Raw genomic sequence first — 23,394 nt, 5'->3', positions numbered from 1 at the left:
ACCCCCTAGTCTCGCCTCCATCTCCTCACCCCAGGAAGCGCGCTGCACACAGACCTCACACATGCTCAGGCCCCACGGACAAGCAGACGCATGCATACCTGAGTCCACACCTGCGTGCATGCGTGTGTGTGTGCGTGCATGCGTGTGTCTGCCTTGGACCCCACCGCCGAGCCACGTGCCGAGGCCAGCGTGAGAATCCCTCGGCCAGCAATGGGATTGGTTTTTTGTTTTTGCTTTTTTTTTTTCTCAATTCCGGTCTGTCCGCTGCTGCAGCCCTGAGGTCTAGACAGGAAATAGCACGCAGGGCAGGCAGGAGGGCTCATGTGCGGGGCACGGGGGAGCAAGAAAGCCAGCTTTGAAAGGAGAAAGGCGCCCCTGTCTGAATCGTTGGGGGAGCCAAGCCCAAGCCTACTTCAGTGGCAGGAAAAGGCTTGATCCAGCCAACGTGGGAGGAAGCGATGCTGTCAGGCTGGCCTGGGCCAATCCCTGCCTGGCACCCCTCCCCTGGGCCAGTGCCTTCTGGCTTCTTGGCCTCTGGCATCTGGTGCCAGATGCTCTCGTTGCTTTTCTTCATCACTCATTGGCATCAAGTTATACTGACCTGGTAGGTCAGAGTGGAACTTCCACATAAGGCTGCCAAGGCTTAAAGCAGACTGCCACTTCGTTCTCTGTTGGAGCAGCTGGTGGGTTTGAGCCCATGGCCTTTCAGATCACAGCGGAGTGTTCTAACCACTGCACTACCAGGGCTCCGTACACTTGGACATTTGACCTATAGAGCTGTTTGGTAGGTATTAGCATCACCATTTTACAGATGAGAAGACTGAGAACAGAGAGATGAAACCACAGGTCTAGGGTCCCACAGCTAATAAGCAACAGGAGCTGGGAATTGAACCCAGGTATTAAGCCCATGTTTTCCCCCCGAACCCTCTAGCTCATGCACTTATATTGTTCTTATCACTATAATTCATTATTTATTCACTCTTGATAGTATTCACTTTTTATAAAGTACCCTCCCTGCCATCACCCGCCCTGGTTATCTTAGTCAGGAGTTCGCCTTCAATGGCCAGAGCTATCGCTTGGGCTTCTTGGTACAGAGTGCTGGTTTTTCCAGGCGCCTGGCTACAGCCTGGAGAGTCTAACCTCCCGTTTGTTTCTTTAGAATGTACGAACTGAACTGCTATTTACCGCAAGAAAAAGACTTGAAAATTTCGGTCTATGACTATGACACCTTTACCCGGGACGAAAAAGTGGGAGAGACAACTATTGATCTGGAAAATCGATTCCTTTCCCGCTTTGGGTCCCACTGCGGTTTACCGGAGCAGTATTGTGTGTAAGTTGCTCTGGCCATGAGTCGGACTGAGGTTCAGTTGAATTAACACTGGGAAAGTTTTGGCTCTCTACCTCAGAGCCTGTCTGCACTGGATGGCTGATCCTTTTAGTAGGACCGGACTGATTCTAGTAGAAAGACCACCTTAGGGAGAATCAAGTCCCTTGAGTTGCCCATCTCTAGGGACACACTCCTGTCGTCGTCTGTGGGAATGGTGGCCCTCGCAGCAGTGTGGTGCCCAGCCAGCAGGGGAGGCAGCAGCTCTGGGAGACCTTGGTTTGTGATATCAGGAACTGAGGGACTTAGGAAAGCAGGGATCTACCTTTCCCCAAGCCCAAAATGACATGTCATGATGTCCCTCCTTCCATGAGAGCTACAAGGTGTCTCTCCTGACGTCATCCGAGTTTATGATTTATAATTAATCAGCGTGCAGTCCAAGTTTATGAGTTCACCTCTTAGGAATACAGTGATCCCAGGGGAGTTCTTTATTTGTACAGAGGAGGAGACTGAGGACCCAACATTTGAAAACTTGACTGAGACCACGTAAGGTGTAGATCTTAGGATTCAGAAATGGATTTCTAGGCAAACGTCAAAATGTAGATCGCATTCCCTGTCCCCTTGTTATAAAGGAACGTGTGTGTGTGTGTGTGTGTGTGTGTGTGTGTGTGTGTGTAGGCCAACCTTATGTATTCAGCAGTAACTCTGGGATATGTGATGCTATTCGCAGTTCTGGAATTAACACCTGGCGAGATCAGTTGAAACCAACACAGTTACTTCAAAATGTAGCCAAATTCAAAGCCTTCCCACCACCCATCCTTTCTGAAGATGGAAGTAGAATCAGATATGGAGGACGAGATTACAGTTTAGATGAATTTGGTGAGTATCTTGCTATGGTTTACAAGGTGGCTACACAGCATGTTGTTGGTGTTGGGCGCCATCCAGGCCATTCTGGCTCTCAGTGACAGAACAAAATCCTGCCAGGTCCTGTACAGCCTTGCAGTCTCAACCATGTTTGAGCTTCTTGTGGACACTGAGTCAATCCCTCTCATGCAGGGTCTTCCTCCTTATCGCAAACCCTCCTCTTTACCAAGCACTGATATCCTTCTCCAGGGACTGGTCTGTCCTAACACTACATACAAAATAGGTGAGGTAAAGTCTCACGATCCATGTTCCCAATGAGTATTCGGGCTGTGTTTCTTCCAAGACAGAGCCTTGTCGCCCGTTTCTAATACTGAGATTGTTTTCGGGAGCGGGGTGGACAGGCCCACTACCCTAATTATATTTGATGAGACTCTATACTCATAACCCTATCTAACAAAAGCCACAATATAGTAGAGGTCAGCTATCTTGTCAAGTGTCAACGTGAACACATTTTCTTGTCTTTCTTCTATTTTGCTTGACCTTTTTGGGTCAGAGGCATGTAAGCTTTGAACACAAAATACTCCTAATGCACTAACTAGGAGGTCATTGTAATACCTGGGTAGTGTATAATTAACTCAGAACTGTTCATAGAGGAGGCAAGACTTTCCCTTCCACATTAAGCCTTCTCTGCAAAGACTTCCAAATGCCGGGGGTGGCTCAGAGAGCCTCCTGGGCTCACATCGGGTGCATGTCAGAGTCTGGGTCCCATCCTCTCTCAAGCAGTAATTGATAAAATAAGCCATCTCAACACACAGACAGCTAGCTCCACAATGACAGGGCTTTCTCGGTATTTTACTGATCAGTTTGTCCCCAGAGTCAAAGGGAGAGGGTGCGGACCCCACGTCTCCAGGGGAGGGGTGTCTGAGCATGTGGAAGCTGTGGCCTGAAAATGCCACAGAAGCAATCCAACTTCCAAGTTTCAATGACTTAACACTATACCTTTATCCCCACACATTCAAAGCAAGTCAGCCCCCAGCCAGCGGCCCTCCTCCAGGCAGTGCGTCTATCTTCAGTTCTGACATTCTGCAGCCCAGACTTTCCAGGTTACTGAGCTCTTCCACAGGGAGGGGGCAGGAGATATAGGTGCAGAGGGGAGTCTATCTGCAAGGCTGTGTGGGCCTGGCGTGGAAATGACACACATCGCTCCCTCGCACATTACCCTCCAGATGAACTTGGCCACAGGGCCAATCCAACTACCACCTCGAGGTCTGTACAGGCAGATCTGACTTAGAAGTTGGGGTGACCCTGAATGGGGCAAGGGCCGCTCATCAGGGACCGTTGCTATCAGCTCCTTCCTGAGTCAGGAGTTTGCACATTGACCTTGCCTATTCTCTTTGCAAAGTCTGGGAGGAAGTGCTACCATGGGGGTGGCAAACTGTTTTTCTGCCCAGAGCCATTTGGATCTTTATGATATCATTTGGCAGCTGTACAAAATTCTCAACTTAAAAACGGTTAGCCTCGCATTAACTCACCCCTAACGTGGCGGCTGGCACTGCATCTCCTTGGTGAGGCCTGCCATGTTAGCTGGTGTTGATGATACCACAGGCAGGCCGTTCCTCTCCCCAGCTCAGAGCAACCCAGCTGGCCAGCCCCCGGACGTCCACCCATGTTAACACCTTTCCATTCCACTTCCGTTCCAGAGGCCAATAAAATTCTGCACCGCCACCTGGGGGCCCCTGAGGAGCGCCTTGCCCTCCACGTCCTCCGGACTCAGGGGCTGGTCCCCGAACACGTGGAAACAAGGACTTTACACAGCACCTTCCAGCCCAGCATTGCTCAGGTAAAGTGGAGACCCAGCTCTGATCCCCCTGGGGCTGCAGCAGCCGTTGGCACAGTTTGCCTCTTTCCTGTTATTTGGGTACTCTGACTGCTCAGTGGAGAAACACAGCTCAAATGAGCTTCAGCACAAAGGAGGATGGATTGTAAATCTCCCTCCCTCTCTCTCTCCATATATATAGGTAAAGTTAACTCATGTCTGGGTCATAGAACAAACTTGAACCAAGGCCTCTGTGAATATATGAGTATATTCACAAAAGTCCCTGCAAAAAATACCATTCTCTTTCACTTCATTTTTTACATGAACTTTTCTGAAGCCCCTTCATATTTCAGTCTGCCCTTGTGCTAAGGTCACCTTCCCGTGCATCAGAAGAGGCCGGACAGCTCCTGATCACGGTTAAATTATAATATACGCCCTTGACCTCCAAACATGGGTGGGTCTGGTTGGCCTAACAAGGCTCCATTGCCCTCCACTGGACCACTCTGCTGTAGTCGAGAGGACAGGGTCTAGCCTCCCTTGGGTGCGAAGATGTCATCTGACCCTACAGAGCGAGGGAAGCAGGGCAACAGTGAGCACGGGTCAGAACCCTCAAAATCTCCAACATGGATGCCGGTTATCATGAGGATTCCCAGGCCTGACCCTCAGCGATTCACATGCAATACCGCTGAGGTGGAGCCAGGAATAGGGATTTGAACAAGAATGTTGAGTGGTCCTGATGCAAGGCACTAGGAGATTACACTTTTAAGAACAATTAGTACATGGACAGATTGCAGCCACTGACCATATGGACATGATACATTTGCCAAACCGTGGACAGATACATCTGCCCAAAATGACCATGAGGAGCCTGCGTTTTCTGGATTATTTTGTCACTTGCTTTTTTTGTCCCTGTTCCATATGTTTCATCCATTCCATTTCGTGGCCTTCTTCCTTCTTCCAAAGAGCCCGTTTCTCCTTCTCGCTCCCCTCCCACACCTCTGTGGAATAGGTCTCCAGAAATAGTTAAGTAAGAATGATTTCTCCTTAGGGCTCCACCGGCCCCGTCACAGCATTGGACACAGACTGTGGCTCGGTCTCAGATGACACTAGGCGCCTATGGTTCTTCAGTATGCTCGATGTATTGTAGAGCCATAAACCCAAGAGATTCATTGGAAGAAAGTCAGCTCACAGTCGAATGGATTTCTTTCCAGGAGCTCCCCATTCACTCCCTTAGATGCGGATGCTCTAGGATGCCAGTCTAGGGGTTTCTTTGGCAACCTTCTCGAAGCTAGTCTGTTTCTGTCATAAAGACAGAGGCTAAAGAACATCCAGCACCAGTTTGGGGAACATAAATTGGTCCACATGGTTGATTTAGCTTTTTAAAGGCATTCCTACGCTGTCCTAAGGAACATTCCAGTCAGATGGATGGGGCTGGTCTGTGGCAGTGAGAGAGCTGGGGGGGCCCCACAAGTCTCCGTCCAAGCTTCCATCCAGAGCGTCACTACGGTGGGTGTCTCCCTATGCAGGAGCTGATGGCGTCACCCCCATACGTGGGCCTCCTCCCCTCCTAGACCAGACACAGTCCTTAGTCATGTCTGTTGCCAGTCATGTCTGAATCATAGAATAAGAAGCACCGAGTAACCAGAGGGGTCAAATACTCAGCTGTAATGTTTCTTCATTTCACAAATACCAACACAATTGTTTTTGTAAAACCTTCTCACATTGAGCGACATTAGTCATCACTGAGCAGAAGAAATTTCCTCCGTGCCGCTTTCTTTTCCTGTCATGAAGATTTCCTTCACAGAAAGGCCATTGCCATCGGTCCACCGATATCCCCCACACAGTACAGCAGCTACACCACCAGCTCATTTGAAGTCAACGACAGTGCAAACACTGCGTCGTGTGGGGTATATTTTTGTCACAATTAGGAAAAATAATTCACCTGAATAACAATGAGTACAAGGAAGAAGAAAATGTTCTAGAACTGAATGTGGTGATAATTGTACAACCTTCTTGATATGGTTGAACTGTTGAATGACATGTGGATCGAGTGCTAATCAAATTGTTAGAAAAAACAAAACACGAACAAAACCACTGGCAGCCACCGAAGTAGTCGCAGGAAGACAAGACCATGTGAGTCGAAACCCCATTGTGTTTGGGTGATAGCGCCAGCTCAGACTCGAGAGTCCAAGAAGCCACTTGGCTTTAGCCTTGTAGTTAAATGGAAACATAGAAGCAGGGGTTATGAAAAAATGTTTTTGTCATAACTACCTAGAATAATATTTTTATTTTAAAATGATACATTTCTGGTGAAACATGGCACAAAAATGTCCTAGACAGTCATTTTGGCATCACTGAGCAGTGTCCTGGCCCTCGCATACAACCCAACCCCGGCATCTCCTAGGGGAGCGCCATTGGACCCATCGCCCCACAGTGTGCAGACCTCCTACCTGAGTGCAGGCCCCGGTGAGCCAGTGACAGGGAAGCCTGGCCTTTGGGGGACAGTGACATTCTTGACGGTGCTTGGGCTCCTCTTTGGGGACTCCTGTGAAAGTGCTGTAGTCTCCATTTTTATTTTGAACACTTAAATAGCATTTTACAGGATTTTGACGTCCCATCTTGGGGCAGGTAGAGACACCCTTGGGTGTCCCTAAAGGGATACAGCCGACAAGGAGGCAACATGATGATGGATAGAATGACAGCGTGAGGACTGTCGTGAAACGTGAAAGGCTCAACTGGGAGTTGTTGCCAGAGGAATGCGTGAGCCTGCCCAGGCAAGTGTGAGGGACTGTTCGTGATGGAAACCCTTCATTTTACGAACCGGATTCAGGTGGGACACAGGCAGCCCTCAGAACTCCCCAAGGGAGAGCAGGCAATGGGCAGACTCAAGGGCCCAGGAGGCCCCAGATGAATCTCGGTCTGCTCTTCTCCTCCATTAGCTCGTCCTCCACGTGGACTAAGAAATCAAGCAGTCCAAAGAAATGGTCGCATCCAAGAAATGCAAAAGAAAACTGTCATCTCTACCGCCCCTAATAGAGCTTCATTTCTGACTCATGTAGGGAAAACTTCAGATGTGGGTGGATGTTTTCCCCAAGAGTCTGGGGCCGCCGGGACCGCCTTTCAACATCACACCCCGAAAAGCCAAGAAGTGAGTACTTCATTTGGACACCTGCTCGGTTAAGCTGCCCACTTGGTACAGAACTAGAGGAAAAGGTAACTTCAACGTGTGTTTCTTTTAGATACTACCTGCGCGTGATCATCTGGAACACCAAGGACGTTGTCTTGGATGAGAAAAGCATCACGGGAGAGGAAATGAGTGACATCTACGTCAAAGGGTAAGGTGATCGTGCACGAGCTCTTGACAACCCAGAGGAAACAGAATCCCTGGCTGTGTGTTTGTTTCCTTGAGCTGCAGGAACAAAGGAGCGGAAACAGAGTCGCTTCCAACTCTCCATTGTTTCATAGCTGGGAAGACTGGCAGGGCAGGGCACTCTTTGAAGGTTCTCAGAGAATAAACCTGTCCTGGCTCCTGGTGGTTGTTGGCAAAACTGGGTGCTCATTGGCTTGTAGGGCATCACTCCGGTCTCTACCGCCTTCCCTCTGAGTCAAGCATTTTGGATTCAGATCTTATAAGAACACCAGTCATTTTGGATTCGGAGCTACCTTACCCCAGGAGGCTCTCATGTTAACCGCTAGCAGTTTCCAAGACCCGATTTCCCTATAAGGTCACCTCCACAGTTTGGGGTGAGGATTTCAACATCTCTTTTGGGGAGACACAATTCAATCCCTAATACCTTCATTGAGTTGAATTTTCAGTATCAAAATGGTAAGATTCTTGATCATTTGGTGCCCTTCCTCCCCACCCCCTTTTATTTTTTATTTTTCCCCTTGTTGTTAGTGCAGTCGTTTAGGAAACTCCTGGGAGACAAAGAGGGAAGGAGGAGGAAGAAAAGTCTGTCTGGATCTTATTTATTAGTGGACGTTTCTAAGAACCATAAGAATGGAAACACACAAGGATGTCTTTCTCTTTTAACAAAATGAGATTTCTACTTTTTATTCATCAGATTTGTTATCTCTGAGACTTTGGGGTCATGCCGCTTATTGTTATTCTTTTTTTTTGATACCTTGAGTAAGTAGTCTTAGGAACACAAGGACAGCTTTCGGAATTTCTTTTCTCAACAGTATTATTGGCATTAATCCACATATCACACAATGCAATAATTCAATCCTATCAAGAAGTTGTACATCATTGCCACCATCAGTTTTAGAACACTTTCTTCAGAATTTCTTTTTATCGATACCCCCTTATTACCAGGGGCTAAAGTCCATGGAAAAGAGACAGTGTTAGCAGATTTTTTTTAAAAAATCACTCATTCCACCAACAAATACCGAGTGTTTGCAGTCGACATGCAAATGTTATATTCATTCAATACTCTGCTCTTTGCATAATTCAGTTCCAAATAACCCAGACTGTGTAGATGATGCCATGCCTTAATCAATGCCCCGTCTTGATAAAGAGTCCCGACTGTGGAGCCAAACGGCCTGGGTTGAAATCTGCTGCTGTCAGCGCTCTTACATTCCCTGCGCGCCTTCCTCCACGGGACAGAGAAGGCTAGATACGCTGCGTGTCCTAGGGTGCCCGGAGGATTCGGGGACTCAGAGGATTTAGGACAGTGCCTGGCGCACAATAACCCCATTTGAGGATTAGCTCGTCTTCGGACGATTCCCAAGGGCCGGGCTGAGTGTGGTTCCTTGAGAAGTCCGAGTGGAGACTTGTTGAGAACCAACATGCGCTCCTAAAGGGAGAACGAAGTGTCACTCATGCGCCCACGTGACCCTCAATCAAAACTTTTGCGAAAAATATAATTACCCTCATGTAGGTTCGCTAGAAACAGGGAATGTTTCATCAAGTTCTTCATTATCCTTTCTCACTTTAGCATCTTATTATCGTTCCCTGAGGAAAACTAATCCCAGCTAATTATATATATGCAAATTGATTTGACGATCATAAGCTTTTTTTTTTTAATCAAGGAAACAAACTCAAGTAAATACTGGACTGTAAAAACTCCTCTGATCAAAATAGATACAAATAAATAAAGCACAGTTCAAAGTCCATGTAATATTTGAAATTGACATCTGAATACCATGTGTGGCAAGATGCATAATGTATACATGGCATGCCTAGTACCTCACATGTGTGTGTTCATAGAAAGCTATGAAGACATGTACAAAATGCATCTTTTACCTAGAGTACCAGATTTGGGGGGAACTGTGCACCCACATAAATCTTGTATACACACACATATAACAACATGCATAGTATCCGCAGGAAGCTTACACGTGAGGGGGCATGTGGCTTGCAAAATTCATATACTGTGTGAATTATTTGCATCAAAATTCAGTTACTTTGGTTGGACACGATAGCCTTGGTAATACACGCACACACAGCCATGATCATAAAAATGGCGCCGTGCTTAGCGATGCTTTGTTCTGTTATTTACAGGGCTACCATGAGTCCAACTGAGAACCGAGTAGTTTTTAAACTTGTTGTAAAATTAAAGCATGAACTATTTCTCCTGGTGACAGACAGTGTTACCTTCTGAGGCTGGCTCAGGGAAGGAAGGCCAAGAGGTTATAGCCAAGGGAGTGTGAGCTGTCTCCATGGAGTTCGCTCAAAGACTTCATAGTCAAAAGACATGTGACTAATTTCGTTAGTTCATTGACTAACCCCAAATACAAGTCTAATGGTCTCTGTGTCATCAAGTCAGTCCCAACCTGAAGAGACCCTGTAGGACAGGGTAGAACTCCCCTGTGAGCTGTAACTCTTGATGGGAACAGAAAGCCTCATCTTTCTCCAGCAGAGTAGCTGGTGGTTTCAAACTGCTGACTTTGCAGTTAACAAGCCAATGAGTAACCACTATGCCACCAGGACCCTTATTAGCTCTGATCTCCATGATCTGCTGAGGCAGAGTAACAGAATGGACTTCAGAGTCAAGCCTGTCCTGGGATCAATGCGTGAGTCTGTGGGGTCTTGACTGTGTGACCTCGTGAATGTTACACATCCTTTCTGAGCCTCGGCAGTTTGCTCTTCTATAAAATGAAAATCGCAGGGGAGATTTAAATGATGCCTGCTAAGTTTCCTCACTTCTAAGCCATGATCTCTGATCCTGTCCTCACGTTGCCCGCGTGAGGGGGCATCTAGCATTCTTCTCACTTGATCGATTTGGCCTCACGGGCAAGTTCCCAGTCAGTCTGCCTCCTACCAAGACTCACCATCTGGGGGGCCCAGGCATCAATGTTCTTCAAAGCTCTCCAGGCGCTCCTGATGTGCAGGCAAGGCAGAGATCCACGCACTCTGCCACTCTGCCAGCCTCCCATTTGGAATCCAATGTTCTGAAGCAGTGTTCCTAGTAGCAGACAGATATGACAGTCACTTCCTTCCCAGCGTGTTCATTGATTCTTTCCCTCAACTGGTATTTATTTTAGTGTCTCCTCTGTGCCAGGCTCAAGTAAAAGGGAGCATTTTTTTAAAAACTGTTTTTGGAAGGTTAACTTTTTGGATCTTAACTTGTAAACTGTTGGCTGAAATGAACTCTCCCTGGCTAGTCTCATTAATCCAATCACAGTGGGGTTAAGAATAATAAAGAAGAGGAAGCTGTCAGCTTAGTTGATTCATTCCTTTCTTGTTTGTTTAAGAAAACTCGGAGGAAGGAGACGCTGACGTTTGGAGCGAATGCACGTTCCTTGAGCCTATCTCTGGTGGTGACAGGAGCTAATGAGTTATGGTTATGGAGCCTAACCTCATAGCCAGCAAACTTCACTGTACCCAAAATAGAAGTGACCTTGTTGATGTTTCCCAGAAAATTTCATCTTTATCCCTGCTAACGGGAGTCTAAAGGATTTCCTGCTTCGGTTTTAGAGGAATTATATTTGATTTGGCTAAAACCTGTGTTGGATGCAGCGGAGTCCCCCTCCCCACCCCCAATCATAAATCACCCTCAGCTCTGTAGATAACTGGACCCTGCCCAAGAACAGAGCATTCATATCCTCCCGCCCTCCCCTCTAATCATGGCACAATTGTGCAGCTAGAGGACTTGTCAATCACAGGAGGCTCGATCTGTTTTCTTCTGCTTTTCAGCTGGATTCCTGGCAATGAAGAAAACAAACAGAAAACAGATGTCCACTACAGGTCCTTGGATGGTGAAGGGAATTTTAACTGGAGATTCGTTTTCCCCTTTGACTACCTCCCAGCCGAACAACTCTGCCTTGTTGCGAAAAAAGTGAGCTTCGGAATACGCCCGTCGGAATGGATGTCCCGAGTCTCCGGGGCCTCAGAAACTCAGAATGTCAGCGGCTCTCAAGACCTCAGAGGTCATGGGCTGCAGCTCCCTCTTGGTGCAGATGGGGAACCCGAGACCCACAGAGGTGCAGATACTCCCCCAGGGTCCGGCTGCTCTGACAGCTCTCTGGGTACTTAGCACGTCTATGGAATGCTAGTCTCCTTGGTAGCAGAGGAGGATCTGGTCAAGAGAAGTGGGGTCTGGTATCAATAGGAGGATGCTTGTTCTGCGGTGGAGAAACCAATTTCTTCCCACGAACAGGCAGAACCGTTGGACGAATTAGCCCAGAGGTTCTGAACCTTCCTCGTGCCGTAACCCTTTCATACAGTTCCTCGTGTGGCGGTGACACCGCCCCCCCCACCATAAAATGATTTTCGTTGCTGCTTCATCACTGTCATTTTGCTACTGTGATGACTCAGGCTCACCCCTGTGAAAGGGTCACTCGACCCCCATAGGGGTCGCGCCCCACAGGCTGAGAACCGCTGATCTAACAGTTCTCCAAATTCATGGTGCACTGGGGGAATTCTCTTTCTGCTGGGTCCAGAGATGTAATTGGGCCAGGGAGGAGGTGTTATTCTTGGCTACTACTGTCTGAGCAGAGGCAGGAACCCAAATGAGAACTTGGAAGACACTTGACCCAGTCCTTCCTCCATGAATCTTTATGGGAAGGGAGCTGATTGGGGAGGGGGGTCTTAGTGGACCACAAGCAGATAAAAGGCAGTGCTGTTTTTCAAGTTCCAATTGCCAGGCCATTTAGAATCTGCATGGCGAAAAGAGAGGAACCTGGGCCCCGTCTCCTCTGCCCCCGTGCAAAGGGACAGTGTGCTGGGCGAGGACCCCGGGAGGCTCCTTCCATGCGGGCATCTGTGTGGGGTGAGCAGTCTCCGGAGCAGAGGTGACACCCAGCAGGTGATGTTGTGGGTGAGCACAGAACAACCTGGCTTTGGCAAGATAATCAAATCCTGTGCTAGTAGCCCTCAGGGGGCAAATTAAATCACTCCCCAACCAGGGGCTGAGGCAGCAGGAATTCACACTGATAGGAACATGGCAGGAAACCTTGTGTTTGAAATTGCCTGGGACATCCTTTTTGTCACTCAGCTGGTGGCCGGGAGATTTCCTGGGCAGCCCGCTTGCCCTAGATACACCTGGGTTGCTAGGCTGGGAACAAAGGGAGGGGACACCCAGGGGCTGGAAATTAGAGAAAAGTCCGTATGCGTTGGTGTTGGGTGTCAGGGGACTGAAGGGGAGGGTCTCCGGGTGCAGGAACCGGGACCATTTGACCTGTCTGTGTCCTCTTGTTGATTTAGGAGCATTTCTGGAATCTTGACCAAACTGAATTTCGGATGCCACCCCGCCTGATCATTCAGATATGGGACAACGACAAGTTTTCTCTGGATGACTACTTGGGTAAGACTTACAGTTCTCTAAGGACTTGCAGTGAGAATTCACGAAAGCAATGGAAACTTGGATTCAGTTATTTGAATCTCATAAGCTTGTTGTTCATTTCTGGCGATCACACCTACTGCCAGGAGGGCCTGACAGTGTGCCCCCCCCTCCTGCCTCTAGCCATCTGAGAAGCAGGCACAGTGAATAGCACCCTGTCCCTGGGCCTTGGCCATTTTCTGAGCCCGACAAAGGGAGTTTACCACCAGCCTCACCCTTCTTCTTTGCTGTCGTGGTCAAAGACCAAATTCTCCTCCCAGTGGTCCATAGTCTCGATCCCATATCACAATGAGCATCTTCTTAAGACAAGGCTCCTGTGATGCCTCACACCCAAAAGACAGTCCTGACAAAAAGAGGTCTGAAAAAAATAATAAATGAGGATACCAAGAGCTCAAGTAGAAAGTAGAAGGAAAATGTTTTGAAAATGATGATGGCAGCATATGTACAAATGTGCTCAACATAATGAATATATATATGTGTGTGTGGTAAGAGCTGTAAGAGCCCCCCAATAAAATGATTTTTTTTTAAAGAGCTCACAACACAGGGAATCCAAGACAGATAAACCCCTCAGGATGAGTAGTGAAAGTAGTGATACCAGGAGGGGAAGAGGAAGGTGGGGGAAGAAAGGAGGAACCAATCACAATGATCTACATATAACCTCTCCCATGGGGTTGGACGCAAAATAAAAATAGATGAAGGTAGACATTGGTCAGTGTAAGACATGAAAAAATAATTTATAAATTATCAAGGGTTTGTGAGATAGGGTGGGAGAGGGGGGAAATGAGCTCATACCAAGGGCTAGGTAGAAAGAAAATATTTTGAAAATGATGATGGCATACATACAGATATGTTTGTCACAATGGATGGACGTATGGATTGTGGTAATAACTGCAAGGGCCCCAATAAAATGAATTTAAAAAGGGGTCCTAAAGAGTTTATGGCCCCTAACAAGACAGACAAGACATGCCTCTGCAGGAACCCTAAGCTGGACTTCCCGGTTCCTGGTGAGACCTTGCCATCTGGCCAGTTATATTCCTTTGTAAAGGAGCCCTAGTGACATAGGGGTCATGTGGTGGGCTGGGATCTGCATGATCAGCCCTTTGAAACCACCAGCAGCTCCTTGGGAGAAAGACTGAACTTTCTACTCCCCTAAACAGTCTTGCAGTCTCGGAAACCCACAGGGGCGCTTCTAGGAGTCAGCATTGGCTTGATGGCGGCGAGTTTGGTTTTTGGTTCCTTTGCAAGCCCCTCTTCCCCAAGTTTACTCTAAGTGCTACTTGGAGGCATTTGGAGCTTCCCAGTGTTCCAAGAACCAGCTGTCTTTGTCCAAAGCCAAGCGACCTCTCTTTTCTGCGTCGTTGCTCACCAACCTGAGCAGATTTCAAACCCAAGGGCCTTCAGTTGAGTGGAGACTCTGTCTATAGAGGTTTAAGTACTTTGAGCTTATAGAACAACTGTGTTTATGCTCCTGTCTTTGAGAAAGAGAACATATACTTCTCTGGCAGATGCTGAGCAGTGGACAGATGTTTCCTCTGCTATGGTCCATCCTATCTGGAAAGGACTTTACACGTCCACCACCTCACCTGTCACCTGGTCAAAATCACTGTCTGCTTGTCCTTCAACAGGAACAATCTGGTCACGAATGACGGATGACTGATCCCTTTGAAGCTTACTGAAGGTTTCTGTTGTTCTCTTGACTAGGTTTCCTGGAGCTTGATTTGCATCGCACCATCATTCCCGCAAAATCATCCGAGAAATGCCATTTGGACATGATTCCGGATCTCAAAGCCATGGACCCCCTCAAAGTTAAGACCGCCTCGCTCTTTGAGCAGAAGTCCATGCGAGGATGGTGGCCATGTTACGCAGATAAAGATGGCTATCGAGTGATGGCTGTGAGTGCTTGTTGGTTGGGGATCATTCATTCCTTTGATCATTTAGGTGCTGCCCTTGATCAGTAGACTAAACCAGATCAATGAAAGACGTGTCGATTCGGTGGGGATGGTTTGTACCTGGGATCACCAGAGATGTTAGGCGCTAGTGTATGTCTCAAGCTGGGGAAAGTGCTTAAGAAGGTTAGACTCGTTCAAAAACTAGGACGTGAAGTGATTGCACTGTATTTATTTAGGACCCTTCCTCACCCTGGTTTGACTTAGGACGAGTTTCCAATACAATTCAGTACAGAAACAAAGGACCTTCCAATTGGAGGTGTACTCGCTTATTTAAAAAAAAAGAAAGAAGTGGCAACAAGGCAGTGAGCATTCACATCTGTAAACAAAAAGGTCATAATTCACAAGCAAGTTTGGCTGACTTAGGAGCTATTTTCATGTAGAAGCAATAGTATGAGTTATCATAGCGTGTCACAAAAGACGATCTAAGTCATTATGTATTGCTAAAAATTGTGAAAAATTTTAATCACTAGTTATGAGCCAGGTAAGACACAAAGTGCCTTCCACACGTAATCTCATTTTTCAAAGCAATGTTGAGGTACGTTGGACAACCAGTACGTTGAGCCCATTTGAAGTGTGCACTTCAGTGGGTTGGTTGTAACCAATGCACACCTCTTACGGCCTCAGTGTTCTTATAGGGTTTCCATGAGATTACCTGTACAGCAGCCTCACAGGAGTGCCTAGCATGTCACTCATGAACCAGGAGACATGGCAGCAGCATTCACTCATTCATTTTGGCGAATGTACCAGGATTAGCAGCACACCGTATGGGGTACAATGTTTAGCGTGAAGAGATAAGCCCCCCTGCTCTTAGACCTGATGTTCACAATCAGTAAATACTAGGTGGCGTTTGTAGCGCGATTCTGGTGAACCGGGACGCCAGGACGTACAGTCACAAAGGAAGGTGTGTGAGAAGGCCAGGAGATTGATGTGAGAAGGGCGGAATGGAAGGGACGCAGGAGGCGAAGAGCCAGAGCAGGGAGGAGGGGAAAGCAATTTGTCCTCCCCGTTTCCCACCCGGAGCCTGTTCAGAAACACATGGAAGAGGAAATGTGATCAAATCTCCTGGGGACAATTTTAGGCAATCTAAGGATTGTTTTACAAGAGTAAAAATCATTGCTCAGGGAATACTCCTTGGGTTGAAATAAAAATATTTGTGAAACGTGATGTCATGTGTTTAACCTGTTCTGCTTTACTGAAGGGGAAAGTGGAGATGACGTTGGAAATCCTCAATGAGAAGGAGGCCGACGAGAGGCCAGCCGGGAAGGGACGGGATGAACCCAACATGAACCCCAAGCTAGACCTACCAAAGTGAGAGACCTTCTTTGTTCTCCACCTTGCCTGCTCCCCAGACACCTGCAGTCTGCAAGCCACCTCCACACCCCCACCTCCAATTGGTTTAATGGAGTGGATTAGCTGTTGGCCTTTTAATTTTGTTCGTAATAGCGGGAGGCAGGAGGTGGAGAGGTGGGTGAATGGACTCCCTTTAACGACTCTTCTTTTCCATGGTGCCTTTCTCAGCCAGCTACAGAGAATCATGTTTTTCTTGACCTTACGAATGCTATGAATTATTCTTTGAACTGTGGTATGCTCTGAGATAAATTATGTGCTCCCCTCCGAGATAGAAAAGTACTATTCTTTCTTTACAATGCAGTCGGCCAGAGACCTCCTTCCTTTGGTTCACCAACCCGTGTAAGACCATGAAGTTCATCGTGTGGCGGCGATTCAAGTGGGTCATCATCGGCCTGCTGGTCCTGCTGATCCTGCTGCTCTTCCTGGCCGTGCTCCTGTACTCCTTACCGGTAGGCTCTCAGTCTCATGGCTCGGCTCGCTTGCGCCTTGTGGTCGGTTGTCCAGCTTGTCATTTATCTTTAGTGCCCTCCAGCAGAATGCTCTTGTCGTGTTGAGGGGTCGAGATGCTTAGGCCTTTGGAACATTAAAAGTAATACACCTGCCCAGCTAAACTGCGTCCCAGGTGTTTCACGAGTTGCATGTGGATTTGATGATCTGGAAGGAACTTTGGTTCCATGGATTGGAAGAGAAACGACCCAGACTTTTATCAACCTTTGTCCACATTTTAGGCTACCTTTCCCATCGATCTTGCCGTCCTCAGACCTTGTCCCAAACCATCCTGCATGCTAACGCCATGCCCTGGTGTTCAGGCCTCCGCACCAAATCGGCACCCATTTAGAGGTCTATGCAGACGACGTACTCCACCCAAACTAGCCTGTTGCTCCCTCAAACACCTGTTGCCGTTCTCACCAGGATGCCTTTGCCAATGCCATTCTCTTCCCTGTGTTTTTGCTATCAAAATTGTACCCACTTCTTAAGGTCTAAGTGACACCCACCTGCTCCTTCAATTGCTCTTATTCATCCCCAACATTAATGGGAATCCAAGTGGGAGATTTGCCTGTCTGCCCAGAAGTAGCATTGGAATCCCTCCCTTCAAGGAGTACATTGATTGAGTCTTCACTCGATGGCTAGGAGCTAGTGACTCAGAGGAGCCCTGAGGTGGTTCAGTGAGCACACTCCGCTAGGTACTGAGAGGTTGGAGGTTTGAGTCCACGCAAAGGGACCTCAGAAGAGAGAACTGGAGAGCTTCTTCTGAACAATCAGCCATTGAAAATCCCATAGTTCTGCTCTGACAGACATGGGGTCACCATGAACCAGAAGACTCAATGGCAGAAAACAGAAGGGGGCATGGGGGTGGCCATGGGTGGAAGGTTAGATAGCAGGGACCAAAGCATGACTTCGGTCCCCAGGAGCTCAGAGGCCGGGGACAAAGAGATAGATGACAAGGACAGTAGTATGAGAGGCAGGCTATTACAGAGACGATCAAGTGAGGCCATTGCTGATGAGGGTAGTACCCAGGAGGGGACGTTCCAGCTCGGTTTGCCAGGGGAGACGGGATCATCCAGGCCGAGGAAGCCCTGGGCAGAAGCAAGGTGATGGCACCGCCAGCTCAGTAGACGCGCAGTGACTCTTACTCCAGTTCACGTTCCGAACAGTGCAGGCTGTCTCCTGCTGACCCACAGAGAGCCGCCGAAGAGCTTACTTCTCGCCCAGGATGCTTCCATCTTTTTGTTTTGTTTTAAATCATTTTATTAGGGGCTCATACAACTCTTATCACAATCCATATATACATCAATTGTGTAGAGCACATTGGTATATTCATTGCCCTCATCATTCTCAAAACATTTACTCACCACTTAAGCCCCTGGCATCAGCTTATCATTTTATCCCCTCCCTGCCTGCTCCCCCCTCCCTCATGAACCCTTGATAATTTGTAAATTATTTTGTCATATCTTACACTGTCTGACATCTCCCTTCACCCATTTTTCTGTTGTCCATCCCCCAGGGAGGAGGTTATATGTAGATCCTTGTAATTGGTTCCCCCTTTCCAACCCACCCTCCCTCTACCCTTTCAGTACTGCCACTTTCACCACTGGTCCTGAAGGGATCATCTGTCTTGGGGATTCCCTGTGTTTCCAGTTCCTGTCTGCACCAGTGTACATCCTCTGGTCTAGCCTGATTTGTGAGGTAGAATTGGGATCGTGATAGTGGCTGGGGAGGAAGTATTTAGGAACTAGAGGAAAGTTGTATGTTTCATCGTTGCTACATCGCATCCTGACTGACTCATCTCCTCCCCGTGACCCTTCTGTAAGAGGATGTCCAGTGGTCTACAAATGGGCTTTGGGTCTCCATTCTGCACTCCCCCCTTCATTCACAATATGATTTTTTTGTTCTGATGATGCCTGATATCTCATCCCTTTGACACCTCATGATTGCACAGGCAGGTGTGCTTCTTCCATGTGGGCTTTGTTGCTTCTGTACTAGATGGTCGCTTGTTTACCTTCAAGCCTTTAAGACCCAAGATGCTATTTCTTTTGATAGCCAGACACCATCAGTTTTCTTCACCACATTTGCTTATGTACCTGCTTTGTCTTCAGCGATTGCATTGGGAAGGTGAGCATCATAGAAAGCCAGTTTCATAGAACAAAGTATTCATTCATTGAGTGAGTACTTGTGTGGAAGGCCAATGACCATCTGCTACCCTAATATTAAGCCTATAAATATATGCACATAGGTCTATATCCCCATCCTCATATATAATTATGTTTACATATGTACATGTCTTTATTTAGACCTCTATAAATGCCCTTTGTCTCCTAGCTCTTTCCCTGTATTTCCTTTGACTTTCCTCCTCTCCCACTATCATGTTCAGTCTTCATTTGGGTTTCAGGAATTCCTCTTGGCTACATTACCCTTGATCACGCCTCCTACACCCTCCTACACCCTCCTCACCACCGATTTGGATCACTTGTTGTTCCCTTGTCCCTGGGCTTGTGAACACCACTTCCTTTCCCGCCTCCCCCCCGCCCCTCTCCTCTGTCGGTCTCATTGTTTTCTCCTCCAGACTGTCCATCACGTCCATCTGACTGTCCATCACGTCCATTTTTAAAAGCATGCCAGACTTGATCCTTTCTAGCTAAAGGCAGTGCAATTTGCCTCGAACATTTAAAAACTCTTCATATTGTTTTTTTCACCGTTTAGAGTCTGTTGATTACAGTTCTCAACTGGGGTTGATTCTGAGCCCCAGGGGGCATTTGGGGATGTCTGCCGACATTTTGCATTGTTTTGTTTTAAGATCATTTTATTGGGGGCTCTTACAGCTCTTATTGCAGACATCTTTTATTGTCACACTGCAAGGGGAGGTGATTGGACATCCTGCAGTGCCCAGGCCAACAAACAATGATCTGATGCCAAAAGTCAGTAGTGCCCAGGTGGAGGAACTCCAACTAAAGCACATCATTTCATCCCTGTTTCTGTTTTCTCTTCAGAATTACTTGTCGATGAAGATTGTGAGACCGAATGCGTAAGAAAAGCAAAGGCTCCTCTCCAGAGTCACCCCGCAGTGACGGACGCCCTCATCCATGGGCCCCAATCCAGTGTGATGTTGTTTGCGTCTGAGACGCGGACACGTGGCACATGACACTCCTTCAGCCGGGCCCGTCAGCTCTCATAGAGCCCAGTCCTGCCAAGCTGGGCTGACAAGCCGCATTTTCCTTTTATTATTGCTTTGGGGGGTTTATTTTGGAATATTAAAAGCTCTGTATTTTCTAAAGTTTCAACCCTATTTTTCAGAACCTTTTCAAGGTGGCTGGTCCCACGTGTGGAACATCTGTGTGTGTGTTGTTAGCATATAATTCAATCATTTCTGGAACCGCTGATATGGACTTGAAGCGCTCCGCATGTTGACTTCCTACTTTGCTTCTTTGTAGCCAACCCAAAGGACAGTGCGGTATAAAAGCAGAAGACTGAGGGTCATTATTATTTATGCCTACACCCATCATTGTATTTTATAAGGATAAACTTCATGAGAGGGTTTAACCTCTGGAGTGAACCACAATAAAAAATGCTTCAACTTTGATACCTGGGCATTTGTTGTAGTTGTGGAAATAGTTGGGAAGGAGGCAGTTGCTAATTCCCTGAGTCTGCGTGGATGGATGTCACTGTGTATCGCTTGGCTATAAATGCCTTGTGTGGTTGCTGCTAAATTTTACCTGTGGGTCTACCTGCTGTTGGTACAATCATAAAGCTAATACATACAAAAGTACTGAGGGTGTGCACAGAGCTAGCTCCGTTAATGTTCTACATAAGTCTATAAACATAAACATTATTGCCCCCAGTTTACACTTGAGGTGGATGAGGTATAAAGAGGTAACTGGCCTAAAGTGGCACAGCCAATACCATTGGTGCAGAACTGGAATTTGACCAGCAGTCTGGCTCCCACACCCAAAGGCCTCCACTCACTGTACTATGATGCTGCATCGCCATTGGGGCCTCTGTCAAGAGGAACACAGAACTGAGGCGGTCAAGGGACCTAGTGACGGGCAGCATCGGATGGCTTCATGCTGAACCGTCAGTATGTGTACTTCCTAGAATATGTGAGAACAATGTCTATTCATGGATAAGAGACAATGGTGACATTTCATAAATCAAACATGAAAAGGGAGGGAACAAGAAATTATATTGCAATGGCGATTGTCTTGGCATTACTGTGGACTCATTTCATGTTTTGAATCCATTTTTAGAATATTCTGATTCCCTTAAATGTTCTTCCCCAAGTCCTAGCGTTCAAACTATCTCGATACACAAAAAGAGTGAATCACCCTGTTCGGACTAAATGGAAATGCCCCTCATACCCCTTGTAACACACCTCCCTAGGACTCTGTTCATATACCTCCACCCGCCCTGCTGTGGCAGGACTCCACCCATCGCTCAAGTCTTGGGTTCAAAGGTCACTATTTCCTTGATGCATCTTGAGCCCCAAAGTGATCCTTCCAGCCTTTCTGAAGAAGGACACCTTAAGAACCTGTAAAATGGTTGTGCCCTTTGGCCCCGTCCTTCTACTCTTGAGTATTGACACCAACCAATCAGAAAAGATATGGCAACCTATCAGAAAGGCTATTAATTATTTTTTAAAGACCACAAGGACTGCAACAGTCATGTCAGTCTGTATAGGCTGAGTATTAGCCTTGTTTTCAGTGAACTCCACTCTCCTATCGTGCGCTCTCCAATAGTGCCTCACTCAAGAGATAGTACGGAGAGGATCAATGAATGCTGGGGGCGGGGATGTATTGGCTTTATTTGCCTCCAGCATCTCAAAGTGGAACCCACACTTGTCGTCTGAGTAAAGGACAGCACATGACTATTAGGAATCTAACAATCCCCTACAGCGTACTGAGCTGGGTTTTCTGGGTGGGATGCTCCCTTCCATCCCCCCCCCAGGAAAACACCATCTTGTCACAAGAGAATGGCCCCTTATTTGAGGTGGTCCGCCTCCTGGTCACCTATAAATGATAGCGCAAAGCTGGAACTGATCACAGTCCAGTCAGGTGGTCGCCTCGCTGGGAATTAAGTAACTCGTCTGCCTTACCGATCCTAGCAGGTGCTAGTTTCTATGAGAAAAATAAACCTTCCTCCACACCGTGGGTGTGACAGAGAACTGAAAACCCTGACGGGCTAACATTGGATTTCATTGATCGCCCTTCCCTTCTCGTTTTAAGGCTACTGTAGATGTTACAGTAAACCTGTAGCTCGGTTGCTTTCAAGAGCTAGTTAAAGGATGGACAGATTTCTGAAAACTATTTTGGAGAAGGAGCAGAAGAAAGTGGCTCAGTGTGGTTTTCCTGGTGCTGCCTGCGTGGCAGCTCTTTGCCTGCGAAGCACGCCCACTCCCCCACATTCGAGAATTTTGGGTCCGAAGACTGGGGTTGTTGAGGTTCACTGCCATCTTGCAGATGCTGTTACAAGCAAAAGTGGGAGATGGAGGCGCTTTTGAGAGACTGTCTGTTCCACTCCGGGAGACAGACAGAGAGAACTTTCACAGATGCAACTTGACTACCATACGGACAACCAGAATTGACCGTGATTTGAAAGTTTGAAACCCTGCTCCAGTTTAAATCGCTCATGCTTAATGGATTTCTTGATGAGAGCAATACATTCAGTCCCCTGGACCTTCTGTCTCTCGCAGCTGAAGGCAGATGGGAATGCCATTCAGAAGAATATGGCTTCTGTTGTTTTCGCTGGTAGTCGGCTGGATGGGAATTCGTTCCGAACACAGTCAGTGTTGTCGACCAGCGGAGCGAGCACCCGCTCCTGTGTCTGCTCAGCTGGGATGGAAACTCCGGTCTTTCTCAGGTTCAATATAATGGGGCTGAAAGAAGATCGAAGGGGGCCTACGCTTCCCTGGATATACATCCGCAAAACGAAATACCAGAGTTCATGAAGTTAAAAAAAAAAAAGACACAGGAAAAACGTGTAATTAGGACTAACTGGGAAACCTAACAAATAGGAGAACCTAATGAGAAACACAGGCCCGCAGTATGCACAGACAGTAACTCATTAGTCAGCAGGACACGCTTGTAGGAAATTCAGTCTTCAGGCTTTTATTCTCTAAAAACACTTTTTAACAAATCACTTTTTTTCCTTTTTTAGCAACTCCCTCACAGTAAATTGAATGCTTCTCAGGACAACTTCATTTCAGCAAAATTTATCTCAGCTTCTCAAAGAGTCCTTTCAATCCTTGACCAATATTAATGTGCTTCTTCCATGTGCTTTCACAAAATCCTAGAGCCAAACCCATAATCCTTCCCCGTCATATTTCAGCAAGGCCCTGGTGCAGCAATTATCCTGAGATAGACCGGGAGAATCCAGCTGGATCCCGCTGCAGCCCAGCAGCCTCTCAGATGAGGTTTTGCTTGGGGTTAATAGGATAAATGAGATGAATGGATGGAATGCTACTTTAGAGGTAAGAGCGCCGGCCAAGGGATGTCATGCGTCGGGAAGCCTGTGCGCTCACCCCAGCTCTGTCAGAACACAATGCTGTGACTTTGGGCAGCTCCCCTCTGGGCCTCGGTTTCCTGGTATATAAAATTCAGCAATCGATCAAACGAGCTAGTCTGTCCCAGCCTTAGTCTCTGCCCAGAGTCCTGGTGGTTCAATGGGTAAGTGCTTGGCTGCCAATCCAAAGGTACCACCAACAGCTCCGGGGGAAAGACCTGTCCATGAAGATTCTCCTGGCTGTCAAGTCTATTCTGACTCCCGGTTGTGCTTCGGTACCATGGTAATGGTTCCAGCTCATAGTGACCCATGGTA

The 23,394-nt window shown here is 47.4% G+C and overlaps 1 protein-coding gene across 2 annotated transcripts in view; it reads left to right on the top strand.

The window, feature by feature from the left end:
* The window catches only part of MYOF (myoferlin), a 167,572-nt gene extending 147,408 nt beyond the window's left edge, over window positions 1-20,164 (top strand). For both annotated transcript variants that reach the window (XM_075534852.1, XM_075534853.1), the window contains 11 exons: window positions 1,160-1,330; window positions 2,055-2,203; window positions 3,889-4,028; window positions 7,064-7,152; window positions 7,244-7,339; window positions 11,143-11,284; window positions 12,652-12,751; window positions 14,489-14,679; window positions 15,935-16,044; window positions 16,388-16,535; window positions 19,575-20,164. In XM_075534852.1, the coding sequence (XP_075390967.1) occupies window positions 1,160-1,330; window positions 2,055-2,203; window positions 3,889-4,028; window positions 7,064-7,152; window positions 7,244-7,339; window positions 11,143-11,284; window positions 12,652-12,751; window positions 14,489-14,679; window positions 15,935-16,044; window positions 16,388-16,535; window positions 19,575-19,613 (1,375 nt within the window). In that variant the 3' untranslated portion in view covers window positions 19,614-20,164. The remainder of the gene's footprint in view (window positions 1-1,159; window positions 1,331-2,054; window positions 2,204-3,888; window positions 4,029-7,063; window positions 7,153-7,243; window positions 7,340-11,142; window positions 11,285-12,651; window positions 12,752-14,488; window positions 14,680-15,934; window positions 16,045-16,387; window positions 16,536-19,574) is intronic.
* The last annotated feature ends 3,230 nt before the right edge of the window (window positions 20,165-23,394 follow it).

This window comes from Tenrec ecaudatus, chromosome 16, assembly GCF_050624435.1.
Source record: "Tenrec ecaudatus isolate mTenEca1 chromosome 16, mTenEca1.hap1, whole genome shotgun sequence".
Classification (NCBI taxonomy): domain Eukaryota; kingdom Metazoa; phylum Chordata; class Mammalia; order Afrosoricida; family Tenrecidae; genus Tenrec; species Tenrec ecaudatus.
Note: the sequence above shows the minus strand (reverse complement) of the source record. Positions and strands in the feature narration are given on the sequence as shown.